The 20,655-nt window shown below is 43.2% G+C and overlaps 2 protein-coding genes across 3 annotated transcripts in view; both read left to right on the top strand.

The window, feature by feature from the left end:
• Positions 1 to 6,267, top strand: part of LOC139567517 (cytoplasmic phosphatidylinositol transfer protein 1-like) — a 73,842-nt gene extending 67,575 nt beyond the window's left edge. The window contains exon 9 of the mRNA XM_071388843.1: positions 563 to 6,267. Within this exon, the coding sequence (XP_071244944.1) occupies positions 563 to 921 (359 nt within the window). The 3' untranslated portion in view covers positions 922 to 6,267. The remainder of the gene's footprint in view (positions 1 to 562) is intronic.
• Positions 6,268 to 7,745: 1,478 nt separating this feature from the next.
• On the top strand, positions 7,746 to 20,373 carry LOC139567516 (nucleolar protein 11-like). Of its 2 annotated transcripts, none has more exons than XM_071388842.1 (18): positions 7,746 to 7,942; positions 8,395 to 8,508; positions 8,646 to 8,702; positions 8,939 to 9,087; positions 9,363 to 9,420; positions 9,598 to 9,739; positions 10,380 to 10,580; positions 10,864 to 10,940; positions 11,065 to 11,188; positions 11,541 to 11,635; positions 11,737 to 11,802; positions 11,985 to 12,169; positions 17,257 to 17,382; positions 17,790 to 18,026; positions 18,383 to 18,461; positions 18,736 to 18,828; positions 18,937 to 19,044; positions 19,548 to 20,373. In XM_071388842.1, exons 1-18 carry the CDS (start codon positions 7,796 to 7,798, stop codon positions 19,659 to 19,661), a joined length of 2,172 nt encoding a protein of 723 aa, XP_071244943.1. In that variant the 5' UTR covers positions 7,746 to 7,795; the 3' UTR covers positions 19,662 to 20,373. The 2 variants fall into 2 exon arrangements, with proteins under 2 accessions (XP_071244943.1, XP_071244942.1); XM_071388841.1 differs by having other exon boundaries at positions 11,722 to 11,802.
• Positions 20,374 to 20,655: the final 282 nt, after the last annotated feature.

Genomic DNA, 20,655 nt, shown 5'->3' with positions numbered 1-20,655 from the left:
CTCCTCCTCACTTAACCCCTCCTCTACCTTCGTCTTGAGTGTCCTAACGGGGAGACGCCAACATCTCGACCTCCCTCCTCCCCTCTTTGCAGATATGAACTTGGATGACGTGCGGGAATACGAGAAAAGTATGCATGAACAAACCAACATTAAGGTTTGCCATGAGCAGCAAGAGCATTCCACGAACTCCCCATCACTGGATGACATAGAGATTCATGACAAAGTCAGCGTATGTGTCGTTTCATTTCCTCTTGTTCTGTTTCATATTGACGTGTTCTGTTGTTCATGTCGACGTGACTCAGGAGGGAACCAATCACTCTTTTTCTATGCGAAATGTTTTCTGAAATAAGTGGTTCTTGCAAGCTTTAGTTGTTTCTATATCGGGAAAACATGAAGAACAAAAATATTCACATCTTGAGAAAATATCAAATGACTTTTGATTTGAAAATGTTTGATCATTTTGATTATGACATAACTAGTAGTGATGCCAGGCTAAGATTAGAAAGAAGCATTAGAATGCTTTGGAGTGCTGTCTCCCCCCTCATTCTCTCTCTCCGTGCAGACATGACGATGGATGAGGTGAGAGAGTATGAGCGCACCATCCAGGAAGCCACCAACGAGAAGATCGGAATTTTCCCCCCGTCGATCTCCATCAGCGAGATGCCCCTGTCCTCCTGCACCCTCTCTGGACCCGCCAGTGCCCCCACCACCCCCCTCTGCACTGATGCGCCCGAGTTCCTCTCCGTCCCCAAGGACCGAGCCCGCAAGAAGTCCGCCCCTGAGACCCTCACCCTGCCCGACGCCGCTACCCAGAACCAGAGTGGAGTCCCCCAGGGCTCTATGCTGGTGCCAGTTCCAAATCAAAATCACTCCCCCTGGCCCTCCTCTGACTCTGACCAGGCTGAGTTAGGGGGGGAATAGGAGGGACGGGATGTTCTTTTCCTCCATATGCCCCGCCACCTCACTGTCTTAGTAGCCCAGCAAGACTAGCCTCTACGCCCCAGTGCCCAGTCCTACAGGCCCAACTAACCATATCCCAGAGTTCAGTTCTTCTTACACATATCACCAGAGGTGAAAGGTCTAACCACCAGTTTCCAATCTCCTACATCCTCAACATAAGTCGGTTTTGTCAGCCTTCAATGGATGGCTTCCTCTTCCTGAGATCTAGCCAATCAGATGTCTGACCGACTGTGACAACCACCTAAGCTGTCCATCAAGAGAACATATCCACAAGGGGTTTTGTGTCCTGTCCTCAATTAGCGATCCCTGTGTTTGTCTTAAAATACGTTATTGACAAAATGCCAGATGATGGATTCTCTTTTTTTTTTTATATATATATATATATATATATATCAGGTCAGCTGATGATCCTTATGTAATGTAAATGTAGTTGCCATAACACCATGAAATTAGAGATACAATGATATTAATATTGTTTTGTGAACCTCTTTCCATGGAATTCTCAGCCTACAAATATATCGAAATATCATTTTGACCTTGAAATAAATACACTTTTTAACAAAATGGAAGTAGAAGTACTGTAGTATAGTTAGATTTTATAACCACATTGACTCACTAAAAAGACACCACCTTTCACCTGGACAGAGGACAGACCATTCAAAACTGAACCCAGATCTGTGTGTGTTCACGTCTCCACTCCACACTCCTCCTGAAACAGATGCAAGATCAGTACAATCACAGAAAGAGATCCCTTCTCAGGTCTCCAGAGCTCTGCCTCAGCCCTCTTTAGGAAGGGCAGGGAACGTAACCATTCTCTCCTTGCTTTAAAACACAATTTTTATACCTGCACAGATATATCTATATACTATATCTATACTCACCTGTCTACTTAACTAACCTTTGGAACGTTTACACAACATTAGATAAGCCATGATAAAATACATATTGGGCATCAAGTTTGACATTGAGGAGTGATGCAGTCAGTTTAATCAAATTGGTATAGCAACAGAACAGATATGACTAGGAAAAATGCCATTTGGGGGATATGCTGTAAATGTAAGTGAACATTGAGCACAGTGGAGTTGATAAGGAATTCCATGCTTTGCGCAGGGCACTCGCTTCAACCTGGCCTTATTCTATGTACTTGGTTACCTTTGCATTGTGCGCATTGTGTTTTTAGGAATACCGATAATGTTGCTTGCCAATGTTGGTATTGTACCTGTTTTGGTGGGATCAGAAAGTTATTTTGACGCAACAACGTTAGCGGCGGCCATCTTTTTTCCCCCCTGCGCTAGCCTCACCACAGTGTGTCATCAGAAACTTTTGGGGGGGGAGAAACATTGAGGACTAACGGTTTCTCTACTGTTTTATACAATCACATAAATGCATCAAGGGGTCTCATATGCCGCATGAAATGTTCACAAACACGTATACATATGTGAAGTATATGTGTATATAAATGGCAGGATATACTGTTGATGCGAAATTGTGGAGAAAGCGAATGTGACGTTGTCCTAGGCTCTGTAGTGTAACCATTGTATAGTAAAGCGGAGTTTTAGCAGAGACTGAAACTGAGCATGTTCTGAGAAGACAACTCTCTACTCTGTGCCTCTGCATGCAAAAGTCTATATTGTCTCGTCTGTATACAAATCCAAAACATTTCAATAAAGAAAAAACATCCCATTTTGTTGTAACGTTAAAGGGCAATTGCACCACTTTTCAACCTCATTTTCATGATCTCCAGCACAATGCCAGTGTCTGCATATGTGAAAATGGCGCAGTTCTACATTTTGTAGAAAGAAATGTAAAGTTACAAAGTTCTACCCGATGACATCATCAACGGATTTTCAGACACTGAGATTCACGGTGACGTGGAGCAATAAAATACCCTCCCTCTGGCTTGAAACTCGTTTCAGGTTTTGAAAATCACAGTTTTTCTTACTTTTAATCCTACCTTGTGATGTCACAGAGAAGCATTTAGGACCTTCTTATCTTTGCAACCACAGATCATAGAAACACACCGTTTTCACATACAGTGGGGAGAACAAGTATTTGATACACTGCCGATTTTGCAGGTTTTCCTACTTACAAAGCATGTAGAGGTCTGTAATTTTTATCATAGGTACACTTCAACTGTGAGAGACGGAATCTAAAACAAAAATCCTGAAAATCCCATTGTATGATTTTTAAGTAATTAATTTGCATTTTATTGCATGAAATAAGTATTTGATACATCAGAAAAGCAGAACTTAATATTTGGTACAGAAACCTTTGTTTGCAATTACAGAGATCATACATTTCCTGTAGTTCTTGACCAGGTTTGCACACACTGCAGCAGGGATTTTGGCCCACTCCTCCATACAGACCTTCTCCAGATCCTTCAGGTTTGTGGGCTGTCGCTGGGCAATACGGACTTTCAGCTCCCTCCAAAGATTTTCTATTGGGTTCAGGTCTGGAGACTGGCTAGACCACTCCAGGACCTTGAGATGCTTCTTACGGAGCCACTCCTTAGTTGCCCTGGCTGTGTGTTTCGGGTCGTTGTCATGCTGGAAGACCCAGCCACGACCCATCTTCAATGCTCTTACTGAGGGAAGGAGGTTGTTGGCCAAGATCTCGCGATACATGGCCCCATCCATCCTCCCCTCAATACGGTGCAGTCGCCCTGTCCCCTTTGCAGAAAAGCATCCCCAAAGAATGATGTTTCCACCTCCATGCTTCACGGTTGAGATGGTGTTCTTGGGGTTGTACTCATCCTTCTTCTTCCTCCAAACACGGCGAGTGGAGTTTAGACCAAAAAGCTATATTTTTGTCTCATCAGACCACATGACCTTCTCCCATTCCTCCTCTGGATCATCCAGATGGTCATTGGCAAACTTCAGAAGGGCCTGGACATGCGCTGGCTTGAGCAGGGGGACCTTGCGTGCGCTGCAGGATTTTAATCCATGACGGCGTAGTGTGTTACTAATGGTTTTCTTTGAGACTGTGGTCCCAGCTCTCTTCAGGTCATTGACCAGGTCCTGCCGTGTAGTTCTGGGCTGATCCCTCACCTTCCTCATGATCATTGATGCCCCACGAGGTGAGATCTTGCATGGAGCCCCAGACCGAGGGTGATTGACCGTCATCTTGAACTTCTTCCATTTTCTAATAATTGCGCCAACAGTTGTTGCCTTCTCACCAAGCTGCTTGCCTATTGTCCTGTAGTCCATCCTAGCCTTGTGCAGGTCTACAATTTCAGCCCTGATGTCCTTACAGAGCTCTCTGGTCTTGGCCATTGTGGAGAGGTTGGAGTCTGTTTGATTGAGTGTGTGGACAGGTGTCTTTTATACAGGTAACGAGTTCAAACAGGTGCAGTTAATACAGGTAATGAGTGGAGAACAGGAGGGCTTCTTAAAGAAAAACTAACAGGTCTGTGAGAGCCGGAATTCTTACTGGTTGGTAGGTGATCAAATACTTATGTCATGCAATAAAATGCAAATTAATTACTTAAAAATCATACAATGTGATTTTCTGGATTTTTGTTTTAGATTCCGTCTCTCACAGTTGAAGTGTAACTATGATAAAAATTACAGACCTCTACATGCTTTGTAAGTAGGAAAACCTGCAAAATCGGCAGTGTATCAAATACTTGTTCTCCCCACTGTATCTAGACACCCGTATGGTGCTGGAGATAATGAATATGAGTTTGTAAAGTGGCTGAATGGCCATTTTAAGCCTACTATTCCATTTATTGCAATTTCAAAACATTGATTTGAAATACAGCTTCGTGTTAGTTACTTTCATCATCGAAATGTATAAGATTTTGAGAGAAATAGCTGAAGTTTGTAGTACCTGTTGACCATTGTTTTGTCCTGAAGACGTCACATTACATTACATATGTGGGCATTTGCACTTTGTGATGAGAAAACGAAATTAGCCGTTAACAAACGTGTACTGACTGTTATATCTCTTTTTTAGGGTTTTGTTGGACCGAAGTTATACAAGCCTACTTGTTGGTCAGATATAGACCACTCTACACTATAGACCACTATAGACCACTCTACAGTGTCTAACCCCAAAATGTCTCATCTTTACACAAGATGCTCACTATCATTCTAAACTGTACTTGTCTTTGCTGTTAAATTTCCTGTGGGATACATGTGTTAAATGATATTGACTATCAGGAATAAAAAAGATCCAGGGACATGTTTGAGTGCCAGTAAGCTAATGGCTATATCAAAACGAACGCAAAATGACAAGCATAACATCCAGGGTCAGTTACTTTTCAGAGAGAAGGTCTAGGTTTTATAAATAGTCAACTCTTTCGTTGTCGGTTGCATGCTCCACGTAAGTTCATGAAGACTTTTTGAGTGAGCTTATGTGGAGCATGGAACAGAAAGTGAATGAGTTTACTATTTACGAAACCTAGTCCTTCACTCTGAAAAATAACCGACCCTTGAGATTATACTTGTCATTTTGCGTTCGTTTTGAGAGTGCAACTGTTTGGTTTGAATCTATAACATTTAAGGTGCAATGTCCCATTTGTTAGTTCTCTTTATCGAGCTGTTGAAAAATCCACAGTAGAAAAGACCATTGTAACTACATACTGTACGTTACAACCCTATGTGCAAAATACATTTAAAAAATGTATTTTTGGTTGAAAGGACATTGAAAATAGGAATTTTTCAACATATTGTGCTCACTGTGAAAATATTTACTTCGAATTTGCAACCTCCCCATTGTAGTGTGCATCATCGATGTTCCAGTTGCTTTTGGTGATCCTATAGCTCTTTGACCTAATGACACATTATCTATAAAAACAATCTTTGAATCAATCTTTTTTTTTTTTTTTATTGGGGGGACTGTGTTTACTTTTGAATTTTTACAATATACCTTGACTCGGAGGTTGGTTTTCTGTTATAATTTTCACAAGTGCTGTAGTTTGATTTTGTGGTTTGCTGTATTTCAAATGGCATCTGTTCATTCTAAGAAAAGGACCAAGCTTTCGTTGTGTCCCTCCTGGTGCGGCTTGCCAGGCTGTCGTGCTGTCTCCCTAGCTCTGGTCCAGGTTGTCACTGCTGCTTCCTGACACTGAGCCTCTTAAGCAGGACGAGCGTTAGCAATCCACACTAACACCCTGGACCAGAGCTACTGTCTCCCTATCTGAAGTGCCATCCTTGTTCGGCTACTGGAAGTCGCTCTGGGTTCTTCCACTGATTATATTTGTTATATTTTTACTGCCCTCCTTGAGGTACATTTGGTTCTCTGTTGTAATTATTGTTTCACTTTTTTCTTAATTCTTGTAGTAAATAAAGTTTACTTGCTACTACACTTTGCCATTGTCGGTTGTCAGATGTGGTGCCTCTGAAAGTTTGTGTGTGTGTGTGCGCATGTTGGTGTGTGATTGCATGGGAGTTTGTGTGTGTGAGAGAGAGTGAAAGATAAAGAGCAAGGGGAATGAACATTTTGCTATATACACTACATGACCAAAAGTATGTGGACACCTGCTCGACGAACATCTCATTCCAAAATCATAGGCATTAATATGGAGTTGGTCTCCTCTTTGCTGCTATAACAGCCTCCACTCTTCTGGGAAGGCTTTCCACTAGATGTTGGAACATTGATGCGGGGACTTGCTTCCATTCAGCCACAAAAGCATTAGTGAGGTCGGGCACTGATGTTGGGCGATTAGGCCTGGCTCACACTCTGCGTTCTAATTCATCCCAAAGGTGTTCTATGGGGTTGAGGTCAGGGCTCTGTGCAGGCCAGTCAAATTATTTCACCCCGATCTCGACAAACCATTTCTTTATGGACCTTGCTTTATGCATGGGGGCATTGTTATGCTGAAACAGGAAAGGACCTTCCCCAAACTGTTGCCACGAAGTTGGAAGCAGAGAATCGTCTGGAATGTCATTGTATACTGTAACATTACGATTACCCTTCACTGGAACTAAGGGGCCTAGCCGAACCATGAAAAATAGCCCCAGAACATTATTCCTCCACCACCAAACATTACAGTTGGCACTATGCATTGGGGCAGATAGCGTTCTCCTGGCATCCACCAAACTCAGATTCGTCTGCCGGACTGCCAGATGGTGAAGCGTAGTTCATCACTCCAGAGAACGCGTTTCCACTGCTCCAGAGTCCAATGGCGGTGAGCTTTACACAACTCCAGCCGACACTTGGCATTGTGCATGGTGATCTGCTCGGCCATGGAAACCCAATTCATGAAGCTCCACTAAACAGATATTGTGCTGACGTTGCTTCCAGAGGCAATTTGGAACTCAGTTAGTGAGTGTTGCAACTAAGGATGATCATTTTTAGCACTCGCCAGTCCCGTTCTGTGAGTTTGTGTGGCTTACCATTTCGCGGCTGAGCCATTGTTGCTCCTAGATATTTCCTCTTCACAATAATAGCACTTACAGTTGACCGGGGCAGCTCTAGCAGGGCAATTATTTTACGAACTGACTCGTTGGAAAGGTGGCATCCTATGACGGTGCCACGTTGAAAGTCACTGAGCTCTTCAGTAAGGCCATTCTACTGCCAAAGTTTGTCTATGGAGATTGCATGGCTGTGTGCTCGATTTTATACATGTGGCTGAAATAGCTGAATCCACTCATTTGAAGGGGTGTCCACATACTTTGTATAAATAGTGTATTGAATATAACCACAGGGGCATAGACCGCTACAGGCATCACACAATATTACCACAACTCAATATGAAATACCATAAACTAGTCACAGGGGGCGCTGTCTGATCTCACTGAAGTTTTTCCATCCATAAACCTTACACTGAATACTCTATGGTAGCCGTGAGTAAGTCTCACGAGGTTTGCACTTCCTATTTTCTTCAACCAGCATGGCCACGCTGAATGAGGGATTCACGTTGTGCGGACTTGTACAAACTCCAAGTGCTTCAGATTCGGCAATTCAGGGAATTGAACTGGATGGAGACAGTGACCATGCCGTCGTCACCGATTCCACGAGATCTGTCACTTTATACAAGGTAATGTTGACCAATACAAGTGGCTGAAATGTTGAACCAGCTCAGCTGATGGGATGATGGCACACTCGTGTCCATTGACATTGCAGTGGGGGATTCGACGCGTTTCAAAATATAGCTAGCTACATATAAAAATTGCTCACTCTCTTACCAGTATTGCAATGGTGTTTAACAACTATCTAGCGACACATCTTCGTATTCAGACGGTTTACTTGAATCAATCGACGTGCACGTAGGTGGACGTTATCACACGTACTGTTTCAATGAGAACAGTACTACTAGATAACTGTTTGGCGTGGGTTTGTTTGGTTAGTTGACGTTGGTGCCACTGTCATAAAGGTAGTCACACTCGTCTTGTATTTGAATATGAACTTAACTTACCGTAATAATATGACAAAGGTTGTGTTTGTGTTGAAAAATGACTAGTGTTTACGTATGAGGTGCTGTGTTGACAGGTTTCAGACCAGAAGCCTCTGGGTAGGTGGACGGTGAAACAGGGACAGCTGTTGACTTGTCCTGCAGTGTTCAACTTTCAGACCAAGGAGTATGTAGTGGTCTCCGACAACAAGGTAACACTTGTGGACACGTCCCACAAACATGGAAACTAAACGCATTTAAAACATCTGGATTTGACCGTTGGACTTGATTCTTAAAATAACGTTTCTGTCTTCATGTTGTTCGTGGTCAATAAATGTTTACTCGCTAGGTCATCAGAGTTTGGAAAGATGAAGACCTCAGTTTAGACAAAGCATTTAAAGCAACTGTGAGTATGAGCTCTCTCTTGCTCCCTCTCACACACAAACAATTTCACTTTGTCAATTATGGTGACATACTCTGCAAATTAACATGACCTGTGCCAGTGAAGTCATTGTACCATAATCGAATCAAATTATGCCATACAATTCCTTTATCTCAGGCTTTCCTCTGACTTTGCAGTCATTTTGCGATGTCTCACAGTTATTGGTCTTAAAACTACTTGTGTGTCTGCATGTCTTTTAGGTATCTGCTGATGTATGGAGGGTCCACTCTGCCCCTGGGGGAGAGCCTGTGGTGCTGTTTCAGAGAGGGGCAGTCAGACTCCTGGACTCCCTCCTCTCCTCCCCCCAGCAGCCCATAGAGGACATCCTGTCAGAGGAGGAGGTCATAAGGTCAGACAATGGACACTAGTCTGGATTAGCGATCCATAACCTTCGGGTTGGTTGGCTTTAGTCCCATCACTATAGAGGCCGGTTGGCTTATTCTCCTTCAGAGCCATGGATATTATATATTTTTTTTTAAGTAGTCTAAAAAAGACTTGCAACCATATTAATTTACAGTGAGTCAGAGGCAATGATAATGTTGTCAGTACTTGGCTCGTTTGGGTAAGCAGTATTTTATTGTGTGAGATGCACACAGTTGACAATGTCCTCATGTTACCCCATAGATGGAGCACCAACATCGTGGCTGAGAAACAACACTTTGTCCTCTTCACGACAGAGCAGGTAGAAAGAACATCCTTTCCTTGCGGTACACCGGTACACTGAATAGCCGTGTACTCAATGACCTGCCAATGAGCAGGCATAAACCTGGTGCCATTTGCAACATGCTATATTTTGTGCAAGTATGAATTCGGTGCCACACTGTCGTGCTTAACATGGCTTCCCTGTTGTCCGTCACAGAAAGGGGAGCACTTCCTGTATGCGCAGAGGTTCAACCCCAACACCCTACAGAAGTATAGGCTGGAGGGAGAAGACTCTGGAGCTCCCCCATTGAGTGTCTCTGCCTCTCTCCGGGACAAACACATCAACCTGCTCTACCTGTGTGAGTACGGCCGTCACTTCCCTGCCAAAGTAGTATGTTAGAGATGTTAATGTAGTGACATGACGTTCTGGCATTTCCTGGTTGTTAAAATCCTAATAGTTAACCTATTTTCAGTTTGTGACAAAACAATGTATAGTGTAGAGAATCAATGTACCATGTCAAATGCTTTGAAATGTCTATTAAATAACCACAAATATTGTATTTTCAGCTGTTTGAAGCTGGTGTACAAAGCCGAAAGTAAAAGACGCGAAAACTAAACTTAAGAACAGAAAGCATAGAAATATCACACATAGAACATATGTACCACTTCTTAGACTTGCTTTCAATGAGTGACAGATCTATAACTCACATTTCTATGTGAATTTGGTCAGGTTGCCCAAAAAGTTATATATTTCAGCTTTAATGGTGCCCCCCCCCCCCCCCAGATAACTAGAATACTGTTGAAATGGTAGTGCATTCGATATCAATGAAGCACTTCACAAACAATGAAAAACGGTGGTCGGTCGTCGTAGCTCCAGCCTCGTGAAAGACGTATGGTTTTCCTGAGAAACTTGCTCTCTCAATTATGTGATGGTGTCATAAGGCTATGATTGACCTGACTTGCATCTCTGTCTTCTATCTCACTCTCTCTTTTCTCCAGACCCAAACGGCTGTGTGTACCAGAGTGTGGTGGCGGTGCGGGGGCCTGTGGGGCTGGAAGGGGTGCAGGCCCTGCCTCGTAGCCTGCGCCTGAGGCTGCCCGTTGGGGAGGGGGAGCTGGGAGCTGCCTCGGCGGTGGCCCTGGACGAAGCTCATGTGGCTGTGGTGGGGATGCCCCATCCCTCCGCCAGGACGGGCAAAGGTAAATATCAGGGTTGGGATCAATGCCATGTCAATTCAGGAGCTAAACTGAAATGTCGATTTTCCTCATGTGGGAAATTGGAATTGTAGTTCATGAATTGGATTGAATTATGATTCTCACACACATTCACCCAATCCAACATCAACCCTTAGATACGTACTTTTCGAAGTTCTGATTTGATGCGCGTAAACATGGTGATATCTTCCCCTTGTATGCTTGGGAGCTTTAACCCTATTGCTGACATCCATCCAATCCTTTTTTCAATAATTTTTTTACATTTCAGATTTCCTCTGCATCTGGAATACTAATTTCCAGACTCTTCAGGCTGGCAGGGAGATGGTGGGAAGAATCCATGGACAGGTAGGAATACTCCGAATTTGGAATTTTTGCCTCACAACTCTCATGACTATACTTGTATCTTGCACTAAATAAGACCCGCTTCACTCCTATTTATATCAATGATCATTCCTTCATTTCCCCTCAGGTCTGGTGTTATTTAGGAAAGCTTTTTGTCCCTCATGGCAAGGCCCTCTCCGTCATTCCCTACGAGTGTCAGAAGTCCTCCCTGGCCTCGGCCCTGGGGAAACTACGATGCGCCGGGATCGCAGGTAACGCGGCATTTACTCAGTAAAACAGTCACCAGAGTGCCGTTAGTCGTCCTTAACAGTGCCTGGTTGAATCTAAAATGGCACCCTATTCCCTATATAGTGCACTGCTTTTAATACAAGCCCTGGTGTCCCTGGTCAAAAGTAGGGAATGGGAAGCCATTTTGGATGAAGCCCTTTTGTATGAAGCTATATCACTCCTGTATCACACTTCATTGCATATGTTTCCCTCACCTATCTAATGTACTAAATCTGTAAATTACTGTTGACATTTCATCTGAATTGCAGCCCTTGAAATGTTATTATAAACTAACAGTTTAGTGAGTGGGATTTTATTTCATTTGCGGTTTTGTAGTGTCCACGTCGTCAGTGGCTGTGCCCTCTTGGAACACCCTACTCCATGGGGATCAGCCACAGGGGCCCACCAAAATAGTGGATACCAGGAAGAGTGTAAGTTAACCTGACTTCCTGAATTGGTTGACCCTAATACTTTACCACCAGAATGGAGTCATGTTAATTTCACCTGTTCTGATTAGTCCTCCCTTGTACAGAAGCTGAGACGGAAGGGCCAATCAGCGCCTGCCCTCACAGTGGACCAAGTACTGGAGCTAATCAAGGTATTTTAGATCAACTGCTCATTGTGCTCTTCTGTTTTAGTCTCAAGCAGGTTTTGATGTTGTACATTGTGAGTGAACCACAAATGACCAGTCCCTTTCATAGTATATTTATATCAAATATAATTGTCCTCGAGGAAATGTCAAGTTAGGTGTTGACTGTGGTCAATCTCCAACCCCTCCAGACTGGTCCAGTGGAGGAGGTCCAGAGGGAGGTGGAGGCCCTGGTCTCCAGAGGCGATGCCCAGGACCTGCAGCTCTCGGTGGGCTGGCTGGCCTGCCACCTGGTGGCCCGAAGCCAGGTCGAGACAGCCTTCTACGCTCCCGGGGCCTTGGCACAGCTGGTACAAACACAGTGCCTTTGCCACAGGTGAGGGTGGCATTGGGTTGACCTCCTACGGCACGGGAGTATTGGTCCTTTGGAAAGGGGGGTTATCAGAATAATGGGCTATGTTGGATGCATGGAAAGTGAATGTGAACAGGGTTGTCAGTTCGTAGTAGTGTTGGTGCCAGGCCAAATATATACACTCTTTTCTTGAAACAGTAATACCTGAAGTTATCTATTATAGACCTGTTTGCGCAGTGGTGAACCTATAGACCTTCAGTGTGTGACAGGTTAGCACAGTGGTGAACCTACAGGCCTTCAGTGTGTGACAGGTTAGTACAGTGGTGAACCTACAGACCTTCAGTGTGTGACAGGTTAGTACAGTGGTGAACCTACAGGCATTCAGTGTGTGACAGGTTAGTACAGTGGTGAACCTATAGACCTTCAGTGTGTGACAGGTTAGTACAGTGGTGAACCTACAGGCCTTCAGTGTGTAGTGTGTGACAGGTTAGCACAGTGGTGAACCTACAGGCCTTCAGTGTGTGACAGGTTAGTACAGTGGTGAACCTATAGACCTTCAGTGTGTGACAGGTTAGTACAGTGGTGAACCTACAGGCCTTCAGTGTGTAGTGTGTGACAGGTTAGCACAGTGGTGAACCTATAGACCTTCAGTGTGTGACAGGTTAGTACAGTGGTGAACCTACAGGCATTCAGTGTGTGACAGGTTAGTACAGTGGTGAACCTACAGGCATTCAGTGTGTGACAGGTTAGTACAGTGGTGAACCTACAGGCATTCAGTGTGTGACAGGTTAGTACAGTGGTGAACCTACAGGCCTTCAGTGTGTAGTGTGTGACAGGTTAGCACAGTGGTGAACCTACAGGCCTTCAGTGTGTGACAGGTTAGTACAGTGGTGAACCTATAGACATTCAGTGTGTGACAGGTTAGTACAGTGGTGAACCTACAGGCCTTCAGTGTGTGACAGGTTAGCACAGTGGTGAACCTATAGACATTCAGTGTGTGACAGGTTAGTACAGTGGTGAACCTATAGACATTCAGTGTGTGACAGGTTAGTACAGTGGTGAACCTACAGGCCTTCAGTGTGTGACAGGTTAGCACAGTGGTGAACCTATAGACATTCAGTGTGTGACAGGTTAGTACAGTGGTGAACCTACAGGCCTTCAGTGTGTGACAGGTTAGTACAGTGGTGAACCTATAGACCTTCAGTGTGTGACAGGTTAGTACAGTGGTGAACCTACAGGCCTTCAGTGTGTAGTGTGTGACAGGTTAGCACAGTGGTGAACCTATAGACCTTCAGTGTGTGACAGGTTAGTACAGTGGTGAACCTACAGGCATTCAGTGTGTGACAGGTTAGTACAGTGGTGAACCTACAGGCATTCAGTGTGTGACAGGTTAGTACAGTGGTGAACCTACAGGCCTTCAGTGTGTAGTGTGTGACAGGTTAGCACAGTGGTGAACCTACAGGCCTTCAGTGTGTGACAGGTTAGTACAGTGGTGAACCTATAGACATTCAGTGTGTGACAGGTTAGTACAGTGGTGAACCTACAGGCCTTCAGTGTGTGACAGGTTAGTACAGTGGTGAACCTATAGACATTCAGTGTGTGACAGGTTAGTACAGTGGTGAACCTACAGGCCTTCAGTGTGTAGTGTGTGACAGGTTAGCACAGTGGTGAACCTATAGACCTTCAGTGTGTGACAGGTTAGTACAGTGGTGAACCTACAGGCATTCAGTGTGTGACAGGTTAGTACAGTGGTGAACCTACAGGCCTTCAGTGTGTGACAGGTTAGCACAGTGGTGAACCTATAGACATTCAGTGTGTGACAGGTTAGTACAGTGGTGAACCTACAGGCCTTCAGTGTGTGACAGGTTAGTACAGTGGTGAACCTATAGACCTTCAGTGTGTGACAGGTTAGTACAGTGGTGAACCTACAGGCCTTCAGTGTGTGACAGGTTAGTACAGTGGTGAACCTATAGACATTCAGTGTGTGACAGGTTAGTACAGTGGTGAACCTATAGACATTCAGTGTGTGACAGGTTAGTACAGTGGTGAACCTATAGACCTTCAGTGTGTGACAGGTTAGTACAGTGGTGAACCTATAGACCTTCAGTGTGTGACAGGTTAGTACAGTGGTGAACCTATAGACCTTCAGTGTGTGACAGGTTAGTACAGTGGTGAACCTACAGGCCTTCAGTGTGTGACAGGTTAATGATGCTGAAAGGACAACAACAATAATACCAGCACACGTAGGAGAGTGTACTTTTTGGAAAAGGGACAGTGGTGTAGTAGGTGTTGCGAATACTCCCTTAATCCCCACTGATGCAAAGTAGTGTAGTGGATGTATATACGACGTATCAATTATGTAGTACAATAGAGAAATCATGCACAAATTAGCCTACACAATCACAAAGCACGCAAAATATATGAGTATGTTCACCCATAGCCTAGTTTCAGCAGAATATCATCTGCAGGCAGCTAGAGCACACAGTTCTCGACTGGTTTTGGCATGGAGCAGCTCAGAAGAATGACGTCGATAGCCGGTAGGGTAGGTAGGATGGATGTTTCAAAGTATGACATCTACCAGTAAATGGCAACACTGGGGATGCAAACCATGTATTGGTCTGAAGCCTTGGTTAGTAGGCTATTTGTGATGCGCAGTTCAGTCGTCATGCCCTGTTTGCATCGGGGGTGTGGGCATGGGTGGACGCAGGCCCACCCAATCAGATTGAGCACAAAAATAATACATTATTTTTACAAAAATATACTCCTCAGTACCCCCAACAAATATAAATAAATACAGTTGAAGTCGGAAGTTTACATACACTTAGGTTGGAGTCACCACTCCACAAATTTCTTGTTAACAAACTATAGTTTTGGCAAGTCGGCTAGGACATCTACTTTGTGCAGGACACAAGTAATCTTTCCACCAATTGTTTACAGACAGTGAATTATAAGTGAAATAATCTGTATTACAATTCCAGTGGGTCAGAAGTTTACATACACTAAGTTGACTGTGCCTTCAAACAGCTTGGAAAATTGCAGAAAATGATGTCATGGCTTTAGAAGCTTCTTATAGGCTAATTGACATAATTTGAGTCAATTGGAGGTGTACCTGTGGATGTACACTGCTCAAAAAAATAAAGGGAACACTTAAACAACACAATGTAACTCCAAGTCAATCACACTTCTGTGAAATCAAACTGTCCACTTAGGAAGCAACACTGATTGACAATAAATTTCACATGCTGTTGTGCACATGCTGTTGTGGCAGCATCATGTTGTGGCAATGCTACCAAATACTAATTGAGTGCATGTGAACTTCTGACCCACTGGGAATGTGATGAAAGAAATAAAAGCTGAAATTAATCATTCTCTCTACTTTTATTCTGACATTTCACATTCTTAAAATAAAGTGGTGATCCTAACTGACCTAAGACAGGGAATGTTTACTAGGATTAAATGTCGGGAATTGTGAAACTGAGTTTAAATGTATTTGGCTAAGGTGTATGTGAACTTCTGACTTACACTATATATATATATATTTATTTTTTTGTATTTCTCCCAGACCTCAAATGGTCTCCTGAACATCCTAGAACATCACATTTGTGTTTTTCTATTATAAAGGTTTATTTTTTAGATATATTTTATTTTTATAGTGCTCATCTGAAAAATATATAGGAAAACACATTTTTCTAAATGTAGAAAACAGGCTTTTTCACATAGGGTACCTTTCCTTCGCTGGGCAGGCCCCTTGGGATTTATTTTTTAGCAAAATGTGAGTATACCCACTTTACCAGGCACCACTACCACCACCGCATAGGGCCGATGGAAAGACAGCATGATGTTAAAGGATAAACAGTCTATAAACTTGGACATAATAAGCCAGTAGGTCCCAATCATGAGAATAGGAAAAACACAACTATTACTTCCCATTGCGTAAAACATTTTATGTTTAGCACACAAAGTAACCAGTGACCTAAAGTTTAAATGCAACAATATTTCACACGTTATTTTCAAAGAGATTGCTAACAGCAAGCGTGGTGCAATAATAAAAAAAACATTTCCACTCACCAGATGATCATTTGAAACTTAACTTCTTGTTGAACGTTATTCTTGAAAAGGGAGAAGCTAACAAATTTGCAACAACATCCTCTGCAAACTAGTCTGCAACAAAAGATGGCTAGCTAGACCATGGGGAAACTACTGCTCCCTATTGCGCAGTGACCTGTTGGCCTTTGAGAAGGCAGTAGTTACCATTGTTTTTTTTGTCGAAACAGTCCCACCTATTACAAGTCAAATTGATTGGTTGATTAAACTGTCACTCCAAAATGTTACCCTAATACAGTTGAATGGCAGATGCCATCATAAGCTAGATAGAAGGCCTAGCCAATGGCTGTCTTAGCTAGCTAGTTTTATCTCCCAAGAGACCACCCCAAAAAAATCATGATTGCATCTTTTTTTTCTCTTCAGTGTTAACCTTTCCTTTCCAACAAATTCTGTAGATATTCAATCAGAACATAATTGAAAATAATAATGTAATTTATAATTATTTAATAAATTCTCTGAAGTTGTAGAAGGCCCTCATTGTTCTCCACTGACTTTGGTTTAGTAATAATTTGTAGTGTCTCCATTTTCCCTCAGGTTGCATTTTTTTTCACTATTCTGAATGTCTAAAGAATCCATGTGTTCTGGAATATGAACACTGAATTACTGGATATGTTGAACTCATTATTATGGTGGCCTTATGACAAAATTACAATCATGGTCTTGAATTTGACTTTTTCGTGGCTCGATCTTGACTCTGTCTCGGACCGCTTGTCACCCTCCCGGTCTCGGTCTTGACTAAGTCTCGCCCCCACCCCATCCGGTTTTGGTCTTGACTTTGACTCTATTTTCTCCGGTCTTGGTCTTGAATCGGTCTCGCTTTCTGTGGTCTCGAACACTGCCAGACATCATAGGTGAAGACATGGTGGGTGGGTACCTATCCTATTTCTTCGCCTATCAGTAGCAATGAAGGAAAGGAGACTAGGAAAGGAAGCTTTTTACAGTATTTTCACACAGACTGTTGTTGAAATCCTTGGTTTGGTTCTGACCTGTTCTATGTCTTTCTGCAGCGTGTGTCCCGACCTCCTGCTGCTGGCCCTGGAGCACAAGGACTACTTCCTGTGTCAGCTCTGCCTGCAGCTCTTCCCAGACATCCCTGAGGTGGTCACGTGTGCCTGCCTCAAAACTTTCATCAGGTCAGTCTAACTCGATGGTGTATGGGGCGTCTTGTGTAACGACCTATACGTTGTGAATAAGATTCACTCTGGTGAAGTTCAGGATAGTGTTTCCTACCAGTGCTGGAGCTTGATTATGTATTTGTTGGCCTAATTGTTGTGCTCTCTTTTGATGGTTGAAGTTTCTACTCATTGTGTACAATGCATATTCTTTCCACCACATTGTAAACCAAGCGGTCTCTTTGTGGCTGTGTATTGCTTTTTAAATTGTTTATTTTTAAGTTTGTTTATTTCTAGAACTTGTTTTGTTTGAACCATTTCCAATGCTTCCAAGTGTTGTTACTGCAAATACATAGTTTGACAATTCATATAAATAGCCTGAAATCAGGATCGTTGTTGTAACGGCTGTGTGTCGCTCTCCCTCCAAGTGTGCCAGACGGCGACGTGGAGATGGTCAGTCTGGAGCCGGACAGCGTGTCCTTCATGGAGGGCCTGCTGGCGGCGGGGGCCCGGGGGGGCCAACAGAACGGCTTCAGCCCCCCTCTGTTTGAGGAGGACAGCTGTGACCCCCACCACCAGCCCAAACCTCCCCAGCACCAGGATAAGAAGAACCCCACACTGCAGCTGGAGGTCTGCCCCGTGGGTCTACACAAGGCTGTGCTGCTGTATCCTTGTGTGTAGTCTGGACAACCATTACCCTAAACACTATTCCATTGCAAGACTTCAGTAATATCTGATAATGTCATTGTTGATTAAACCGTGTATTTGATGGTTCAATCCATCTGACTATTGATGATACTAACACAAGGCTGTGTTACTGTATCCTCTCACTATAGGTTTGTTGAATTGGTTGATTCGTTCAATTGTTCATTAATAGGGATAGATACACTGACACATTTCATTGTCAACAGTCGGCTGCAGTGCACCATAATGTTTACCTTGCGCTAATATACAGCACCAGTCCGTAGACATTACTCTTAAACATGTGTGGAGGTGTTATAACTTAACTGTGCTGCTATAGTAATGAGGTCCTGCAGGCGCCGTACAGTGACAACCTCCTGCTCCCACACCTGAAGGACCTCAACACTCAGCAGGTTATTGTGAGTAGCTACCTGTCTCTCATCTCCTTGACAATATGCCATAGTTGGGATCAATTCCATTTCATTCAAGTCGATTCAGGAAGTAAATTCCAATCTTCCCCATTTGAAGAACGATAACATTTGTTTACTTCCTGAACTGAATTGGAATTGACTGTAATCCTGCAATATACCATGGTGTTTTTTTTCTTCTATTGACTTTCTATTTATTAACTGCAGTTAGCTATGAGGATACGTTGAAAGACTGATGGTTGCATCCTTCTGTTTCCTCTCCTAGCTCTTTCTTCAGTACCTCCAGTTCGTCTATTTGAAATATTCCCAAGACGTCTACACACAAACGGCAGGTTTGAGATCGCCCACAATGACACAGGTTGGTACATGGAAGCATTAAAGTTATACAAAAGGTGAATGCATGTAATTATATTGTATAGCATTAACTTAATGCGTGTGTATTCTGAATTTCCTTTTTCTTTTCTAGATCATTGACTGGGTGTGCTTGTTGTTGGATGCTCATTTCATGGTCTTGGTCATGGCTCCTGATGCCAAAGGATTGTTGTCAAGTCTTGAAAGCTTTGTCAAGTCCCAGGTATGTGCTTTCTCTCTGGTCCTCACCGCAAATGATAGTTGAGCATTTTTGTCATAATGGTTCCCTTGATGATAACTAGTGTAATTTGTTTTTATTGCTGTGATAATGAAACCCATTTGAGGCACCCAGGGAGGAATGTTTACCTCTTCAGTGGTTCAAACTGGAAAAGCAAGTGGTGTTGCAATTGTAATTGCTAGCCGTTTTCTGTCACGAGCAGCATCGGCGATATTAGGATGAGCACGATGCAAGACTTTGCTCTCACACAGTCACACAGAGTATCTGCGCATGTGCACTGGTTCGCTCCACTCTGCTAAAACGTGCCCGCTACAGAACCAACCCAGCGGAGGAGTTTAGCCATACGCTTCAACGCTCGTATTTGTTGTGTAAATTGACACACTACTGCTATTTACTTTGCATCTACTTCATCTCGCTGACGCACGTACTGTGTATGGTTCTTTGTTGTAAGGGTTCATTTAACGTCTATCCCCATCTACCCATTCCAGGTGAAACTATTCTCTGAACTGGGGAAGATCGAGGGCAGTCTTCAAGAGCTCCACAAAATGAAGCCGTCGAAGGACATCAGCCAGTACTCCATAGAAGTCATTGAGCTGTTTTAGACCATATTTACAGATTATTTCTAATTAAACTCTGCTGTTGACCTTCTCCCCATTTTTCTCTTGGTCAGTTGCATCGTTGTGTTCCACCTTGTATTTGGTACGCTACCGAAAGGTCCATGGTTAAACTGCTATATCATACCTATCTACTGTAGATACCTACACTGGTCCCAGATCTGCTTGTGCTTTCAACGATGAACATAGGAGTTGGCTGTGCAGCGCCCAAACAGATCTGGGATCAGTCTAGTTGATTCCCAGATGTGTAGAGCAAATGATTCTCTAGTTCTGAACTGTGGCATTGCCGAGCCCTCGGTCCCTATAGCCATGTGATTTGTATTTGTCTGTATAATCTGAGGGCGGGTGTAGTAGAAATATTTGCTAATATGAATTATGTAGAAAACTATATAGTCCCATGATATTTCATCATGGCATAGATACTTTTAACCTATGGAACATACTGCCCCTTTTTTTACAGGAATATACAGAATACTGACATGTCTAAAAATGGAAATGGGTCTCAACCTTCCATATGGTTGACAGTCTTGTGGTTAAATGTTGTATTTCATAAAGGAGATTTGGACAGTGAATGACATCTCCCAATCACATTATAGTAGCACATGTTTTCTATTGATACATTTTGTGTTGCATTCTAACAAAGTCCATTCTGAATTCATATGACAGTATTTGTATTAAAAATACCCTATGCACAAAATGACCCTCGCCTTTGTCCCATCATGATGAGTTGTATGGTTATCGTATGTATGTCTAAGTTAAGATTACATGGTACCATATACAAAATGTGGCTGAAATAACAAAATTCACAAATTTTGGACACCCCTTTCAATTTGTGAATTTTGTTATTTCAGCCACACCTGTTGCTGACAGGCACGGGCGCAAGTTAGGTTTTAAAATTAGGTGGGGATCTTTTTTTCTTTTTTTTCAGTCGGATAAAGACTCCAAACGGCCTACCCGACCACTGAAGCGCGTAAAAATCCTC

The sequence above is a fragment of the Salvelinus alpinus genome, chromosome 2, assembly GCF_045679555.1.
Source record: "Salvelinus alpinus chromosome 2, SLU_Salpinus.1, whole genome shotgun sequence".
Classification (NCBI taxonomy): domain Eukaryota; kingdom Metazoa; phylum Chordata; class Actinopteri; order Salmoniformes; family Salmonidae; genus Salvelinus; species Salvelinus alpinus.
Note: the sequence above shows the minus strand (reverse complement) of the source record. Positions and strands in the feature narration are given on the sequence as shown.